The 7826-nt window shown below is 39.3% G+C and overlaps 1 protein-coding gene across 1 annotated transcript in view; it reads right to left on the bottom strand.

The window, feature by feature from the left end:
* Positions 1 to 6257, bottom strand: part of LOC124165995 (transcription factor Sox-9-A-like) — a 52293-nt gene extending 46036 nt beyond the window's left edge. The window contains exon 1 of the mRNA XM_046543572.1: positions 6073 to 6257. Coding sequence (XP_046399528.1) covers positions 6073 to 6179 — 107 coding nt within the window. The 5' untranslated portion in view covers positions 6180 to 6257. The remainder of the gene's footprint in view (positions 1 to 6072) is intronic.
* Positions 6258 to 7826: the final 1569 nt, after the last annotated feature.

Genomic DNA, 7826 nt, shown 5'->3' on the forward strand with positions numbered 1-7826 from the left:
CATACGTCAAATGCGGAGCTGATAGAAAAAATTAGCGCAAAATCAAGTGAATTTAGCGCAGAAATTAGCGTTGTGTTTGTTCAATTTGAATTAACATGAAATTCAAGACGAAATTTATCAAACTCGCAATGTCGTAGTCATCTGTTTTCGTGTTTCATAAGTTTTTTATACGTGCTAGATTCAAATCGTGAAAAACGGAAGAAAACATTTCGAGATGAAAAATTACATGGTTATAATACGGGATGGAGAGATATAATACTGAAAAGACATTGAGACATGTAAGAGACCACTCATTTAATACAGTTTGCGAGATAGTGAAAGATTAGTTCATCGTAAGAAAAATAGATGCCACTCAGTACGCGTTAATTTATTTTGTAAACGCCCAAGTGATATTAGGCTAACTTTTCGTAGAGTGCTTTATTAAATGTTTCGCTGTTTTTGGGGATAAACCAGCCTTCAGCTACAGATAATCCCTGCCAGCCTTAAGGATATAGTACAAAAACAGTAGCGAGAGTCGCTAATATATGCGCCAGTTTGAGTAAGCGACCGATATTGTGTAAGAAGAATGAGGTGAATTTCGTAGTTGTATATAAAAGAGTGACTGTTGGTGAAGATGGTCCTGGGATGCTAAGACCAAATTTCCAAATGTACCACTAAACTAATAATAACAATGATAATCTATTTGTTAAAATAACAGCCAGTCGAATATGAAAAAGAGACTTCGTTGATTTCCACTGATTTATTTCGTGGAAATCAACGAAGTCTTTCTTTTCATTTTCGAGTATTAACTTCCACATAGTTGAGCCCAATTCAATTGAACGAATAATAGACAGTATAAACGCCCTTCTTGCGGCAGCTTTGGATACCACCCTCGTCAGGCTAGGATGAACGTTTAAATCCTTTGAAATTTCTTTTTCCATGAATGGTAGGAACAAGAGTCTGAAGAAAACCTTGAATAAAATCCACCAGTTGTATAGAAAACAAAAACGAATCAAATAACTGAAAAAGAATAACTGCCTTGCACATTGTCACAAGTACAGATATCTTTCAAAGAGACACGGAGAACATCATTTGAGAACCTCAATATGTTAATGGGTCTGACAGAAACAATTAAATTAGTCAGTTATTTCGCCGAAGGGATAGATGAAGGAATTCGTTTTTTCTACGAACAAACGACTTCTATAAATGGTGAGTGGAATTCTGTAGTCAGCTGTGTCCATCTTGTATGAGACACGATTTGGTAGAAGTTCTTAATATTAGGGGAAAGTAGCCTAATATTGGATGGTTGCCTAATATCAGATACTATCGTTTCTTGCCCATGACGTGCTGTAGCCTGTCGGTTGGTGGCTCAATTACATGTCGCTAGTATAGTGAGTAATCAGTTCAGTTGGTGTGGCCGACCTTCATCAGTGGACACGTGTTTTAGTGAACAGTGAATTAGGTGCATCAGTTGTCTTTGATGGGTCCATGAACTGAATGAATATGAAAGGATGACGACGATAAAATGGATCGGCTGAGTAAGCTAACAATAAGTGGAAGTGCTAAGAAGAGTGGAGGATAGGAAAAATCTATTAAAAGCCCTAAGAAGAATAAGTTAATTATTATTAAGAATTATTATTCGTCCATGTCGTGATTAGAGATACGTGAAAATAGCACTTTAATTTTAATTTTATAGCACTTTCAATTACAGTTTATAGCATTTTGTAGCATCAATTTTTTTCTTCTTCTCATAATGTAGCACTAGTAGTTGACGGCTAAGTGTGATGATGCGCAGTTATATGAAAAAAACACGGAATAGTTTCAATAATATTGGGGTTCAAAAATAATAAATTAAGGAATAAGATATAAAGTAAATCATTAAAATGATATCAATAGCCTGAATATTTGTGGACCACATTCTACGATACTTTTGCAGGGATTATGTCATAGTGTCAAGGGTATTCCAAAATGTTTTTAAAGTTATCTTTTCGGATTGCGCTCGGCGGAACGACTCTAGTTTGGAATACATCCAAATGGCTCGGTGACATTAAATCAGATTGGAGAAGGTTGGAGGATGCTACTTGGCGGTCCTATCGATTATTTTTACTCTTGTGTATGAAGTTGATATTATACACTGAAAATCGCATAAGAGTACCAGATTTAAACCAGAGTAAGCATTTCAACAAGATTGTAACAGAAACTTCAAACTGTGGAGAAAAATCTTACTATTTTTTTAATAAATGGTTATCTACAGTATATGGTTTCCCGTCTAACTTTGTGGAACCACGATATAAAGAATTAAAATTGATTTTGTACATTCTGGTCTGAATATTTATTAGCGCTGTCCATGGTTTCGATATAGCTATATCATGGACGAGGTTATAATTGATGATGATGTTACAGTGCCGCAACCATGGTTTGTGTTAATTGTAAGTGTGAAACGTACAAAGTTAATTTTATAGCCTAAAAAATTCCAAATTTGTTTTTAAATGACTGACTGCTGAATGAGATAAATGAGATTGACCTCTTCGTTTCCTTCAATTTCCTTTTTAAGATTAAGAAACTTTCTCGTTGTCTTGAGGAAATCCCAACCTTTTCCATAAATTTATCCTGATAAACTCTAAATCATAGGTTTTTTGGCGTGTTTCGCAAGTATTTGACTCTATGGTTACGTCATAGCTGGCCAGTTAAAAAAAACACAATGGATTTAACGCAGAAAATACCTCATTATTTCTTTAACATTAAATAAAAGGTTTCAATTATTCCATGCCAATGATCTCTGTGGATCTTCCGCACGATTGTGCATTGCGGGTGACTCCCGTAAAAGTTATCACCGCGGCTAGTCCCGGTATACTTTAGAACTACCCATGCCAATGAGTTTTTTTTTTAGAAAGAGTGCAAGATTAATCACACTGAGGTCAAAGTTATAAATTTTTAAGGCATCCCAATCGAGTAATAAAAGGCTTTATGTAGAAGCTGATGGACGAAATCATGAAGAGGTAGAACTTTTTGGCAATTTGGGGCAAAGCACTTAAGAGGAAAACGGGTACAGCACTGAGTATATCGCAAAGTTGTAGCGTTATTTAAAAAGTTGATTAATAACTGAAAAGGGATGATGTTAGTCCGTTGTTTAAAGAGTTTGACCTGCAGTGTAGTGTTTTACGGTCCGAAAGAGTGGATGCTTAGGAAAGTTGACGAGGAAAGACTGGAAGCGTTCAAGATGTTGGTGTGGAGGAGAATGGATAGAAGGGAGGAGGAAGTTCTGCACAAGCTGGGTGAGGGCATGAAGCTTCTAGAAGAGATACTGCGAAGACAGAAGCATTAAATGGAACGAATATTAAAGGATGTGGGTATTTTGCGGGTAAGAGCGAAAAAGGACTGGTAATCAGGGAGGGAAAGGAGAAGGATTTGTAGATGGAAGGCAGGGGACAAGCCTCACTGCAATTTGAAGAGGGAAATTCACATTTAGGGAAGGGACATGACGAGTTCATTCACAAAATACTACATATAAAACTATTTTCTGATGTCGATCACCAATAGGGTAGTTTCCTTCATCAAAGAAAACGAAAGGCATTGATTGCGATTCGTTACCCACCATTAGTGTATTCATAATATACAAATTATTTGGTTTTAGAAATCCTAGCTTAGACGAATGGCAATGGTCAATTTTAACCTCATTTGAAAAAGGCCAGATTATCGCCCATGCGATGCCACTCCACGTGACGTCACAGGGACCTAGTTTCTATACGAGTAGATAGGAGTTTTACATCGTCTGAGATAACCAATGCATGCATGAGGCACAGAGCTCAGGAAAACATGTCTTAATAATCACCTATTAAAACTGGCTAAGATCAGATAGTTTTCTTCGTTTGATAAGGTATTAATAATCCTTATTTAAGCCAAGCGCTACCAGCTAGCATGGTACTCTGCTACCTGCTAGCATCCTGCGTCGTATCAGCGCTCTAAGCCTCGCCCCAAGGTCACCTCACTTACGGCAGCGGAAACCAGAACGACGTCACACGGGGTTTTCCCAGCATTCATACTTAGCCGTCGCATTTTCGCGCGCTTGAAAATTTTCACTTTTCATTTAATCGCGAAAAATAGATATCGTCATTTAAAAATCTAAAAGCGTGAAATACGTACTCCAGGAGTAATAATCTTTCGATTTATGCAATAAAAAAATAATAGGAAACCACCCTATTACGGCTATGAAATTAACTCCCTAATAGCGTCATAGCCGGCCAGTTAAATAAAACAGATGGGAATTATCGTAGAAAATCCCCATAACTTCTTAAAAATTCGGAAAATTGCCGGCCTCGCTGGCGGCGGGGTAACGCCCTCGCCTGTCAAACAAGAGGTCGCAGGTTCGAGTCCCGCCTGGGTAGATATCCCCTGTCCAGGGCATGGTTGTTCGTGTACGTTTAATTGTTAAATTTGTTGAAAACTCCGATATAAAATGGCCAATAAGAGCTGTATTCGGTGGTTTGAGAATAAAATAAAAATAAAATAAAAATTTAGCAAGTTATCTATGCTTATGAGTTTTCTTCTCTATTTAAATCTTACAGATTATCTAAATGGGCGATACTTCAAGGATATTCCGTACATTAACCATGGTAAGGAAACAACTTTGTACGTCACACAGTTTTTAAATATATCCCAATCGATTTAATTGTCCAAGCATCTTTTAATTTCGGCTTTACCTTGAAAATAGCGCTCGGTCGTTGAAATCGATCAAGGTATTTTTAAAAGCTGCATGAAGAGTCTGATGTTTTTTTTCCATTTTACGTACCTAAAATCTTATAAATTTTGGAGAAAATCCCGGTGAAAACGATAGTGCTGTGTTATGTTGCCAGAGTAGTTCTGGGAAGTCAACGATACGAGTGTTTAGAGTATTGGTGCTTCTTCTCCGCGGCCGGGAGCGTGTTTGTGTTTTCATGTCGGAGGAAACCGATTTCAAGTTGGACGTCAGAGAGACTCCGAAGAATTTTTTTGGCACGCTTCCCCGCTTGCAACCTCCGATATGCCCTCGCGGAATGGCCGGTATGTATGGAAAACATCACCCATAAATTGAATCCAAGCACTTGATCAAAATCAAGCATCGAATCAGTGGCGTATCCAGGGGAGAGTCCGGGGGGTCCAGACCCCCCCCCCCGAAATATAAAAGCATAATTAATTTTCTCCGTGAAAGATAACAAAATATTGAAAAATCATGAATTTACAAAATATTTTTTTAACGAATGAAGTTTTTTCGATTATGAAAAGCGTTTAAATTAGTTAAAAAACCCTCTACTTAGTACCCTGTTTTTCAAAAATTTTCCCCCCTGATTTTGGACCCCCCCGAACGAAATTCCTGGCTACGCCACTGCATCGAAGCATTGGTGCGTTTATGGAAACAAATGTGTGGACTGGACATAAGTGACGGAAAAATATCGGTCGAAATCAATTTTTCTATCCGTCCCTTTTGAATCGAAATGAAAAGCTCAACTGTTGAAGAATAATCTAAATTTGAACCAAACGATCGATCAATTTTCGCGTTGATTTTCCCGTTAGTCCAAAATCGACCGAACGTTCGCGAAACCAGCCAAAAGCCGCGCTAATGTTTTCTATGAAACACCAAAGTTGACGAATAGGTATTGGAACCTAACAATAAGAGCTCAGAATGGATAATTTACTGTTAATATTTTTCGTTAAAACCACCTGAACTCAGTACTATTTTTATTATCTAATGAGGGACTGGTTTGACTGGGAAAGATTTTATGTCCCGCAACATAATTTTGCCTTCCATCAACATAAGTGGTTAATCGAATGGCGATTTCGGGTCTAACATAAGTGAACAACCCCAATCACTCAGAGATACACGTAAATGCCACTATAAGCCTTAAACTGAGTGGCAGCTGAAAACCCACGTTTATCACTACTAAAAATCGATGAAACCCGGAAGCAGTTACTGACAATCACCCACCAGAAAAAAAACTAGTCATATTTCAATGAAAATATTTTTAATATAAATATGGATGATAGTCGAGTTTCTCTCAATTTTCATGTAGTCATTCTTCTGTTGAGTAGAATTATATATAATACATGATTACTTACCTCCATAGTTTTCCCAAGGTCTTGCTCAGCTCGGCGTTGTGCAGCTGTGGGTACTGCAGCGCCAATCTGCGCCTGGCGGCCTGCGCCCAAACCATAAACGCGTTCATGGGCCTCTTGACGTGTAGTCGCCGCTTGTCCGCGGCCGTTGAAGACTTCTGTGCGACCGGAAGTAGTGTCCAGTCGTAGCCTTTTGCGAGCGGGAAGAAAAAAAAAAGAAACAAAAAAATGAAAATGTATTATAACTGGCGTAGGGTACAGGTTGCAATTCAACGGATAGGGAAGGCTAAAATATGAATTTGCGATAATTGAAGGAGTGGTTGACTGTTTACATTAGGAAGGATGGCATAGATCAAGTAACTTTGTACGCAGTCACGCGAACGAGTGCAAAGTTATGTACACCAAGGATTAAATTGGCCTTGAAAAATCATGTGGCTTAGCCGGGAATCAAACTCGGATCTCCAGATTGCCTCTAGGTATGATAAAAATTAACCCTTATAGCAGGGGCGATTCTAGGATTTCTTTAGGATTTATTTCTAGGGGGGGGACTAGCAAAGCCGTATCCAGGGTTTTGTTCTTGGGGGGGGGGGGGGCACGAGGATACCTCATGATACAAATAGAACGCAATGATAATGTGACCGTATTAAAAATCTTGAATATTTTTTAAGGGTCTGAGGGGGCACGTGTCCCCGTGCCCCCCACTCTAGATCCGCCTATGCCTTTAAGTGCCACGGAATATCGGTGGTACTAGCGAAACGAAGCGAGTGGTGATGTCGAATGGTAACCCTAGTCGAGCGTAGAACGGTATTGCCTCGTTCAGATTACGATTGTCCGAGCGATCGTCCTAACGATAGTTGGCCGAACTAGCAGTGTGAATGCATGTCCTGACAATAGTTACCGTAGTTCCGTACGTTGCCACTTTACAATGGTTGTATTATCTTCAATCCCGGAGGAAGAGTTCTCGGGTTTCCAGCCGGGTCCAAGAGTTTTTCTGCACCGACGTTTCGAAGGCTAAGTCTGCCATCGTCTTCAGGGTGAAAAACCGAGATCATTCGCCCTAAAGACGATGGCAGTCTTATCCTTCGAAACGTCGGTGCAGAAAAACACTTGGACCCGGCTGGAATCCCGAGAACTCTTCCACCAGTCTATTCGCCGGGAAAACCTTAGATACTTCATCTTCAATCCCTATTGTAATAATTATTGCTACGATCGTGGTAAAAAGATTAGCTGATAGGAGGATTGATAGGATATCTGCTTCAAACCGATCTTCGGATTATTGACCGGGAATGGAGATCCTTGGCCATTGCCTGCATTACGAAACATTTATGTGCTTAAAAACTAAGAAGGCTTTGTGCAACTGTTGGGATATCAGTCGGAAGTTTACGGGCGCTTCGAAATTTGCGCGTATTTTTCGGGTCACCGCCTGTCTTGAGTCGTTTTCCTCTCATCCGATCTTTTTCTGACCGTAATAAAATTCTAGCGATGAGGAATATTGGTCACGTGGCACCATGTTATCGATTCCGACCGAATGGAGATAGATGCCGAGATTTTATGCTTCTAACAGTGATGTCCGGAGGATCTCTTTGAGACTGTATGAAAAAAGTGATTTCATCTTTTATGCCGTTGGAAAAGGGCATTTTCATTGGGTCCATACGGAGAATTACTCCTATTCGATCAGTCCTTGACGTATTTCTTGTTTAAAACTCCCTGTTTTATACTGAAATTTCAGTCTATGAAGAGGATACCCTTCAGCTAGA

This window comes from Ischnura elegans, chromosome 9 (genome assembly GCF_921293095.1).
Source record: "Ischnura elegans chromosome 9, ioIscEleg1.1, whole genome shotgun sequence".
NCBI lineage: Eukaryota > Metazoa > Arthropoda > Insecta > Odonata > Coenagrionidae > Ischnura > Ischnura elegans.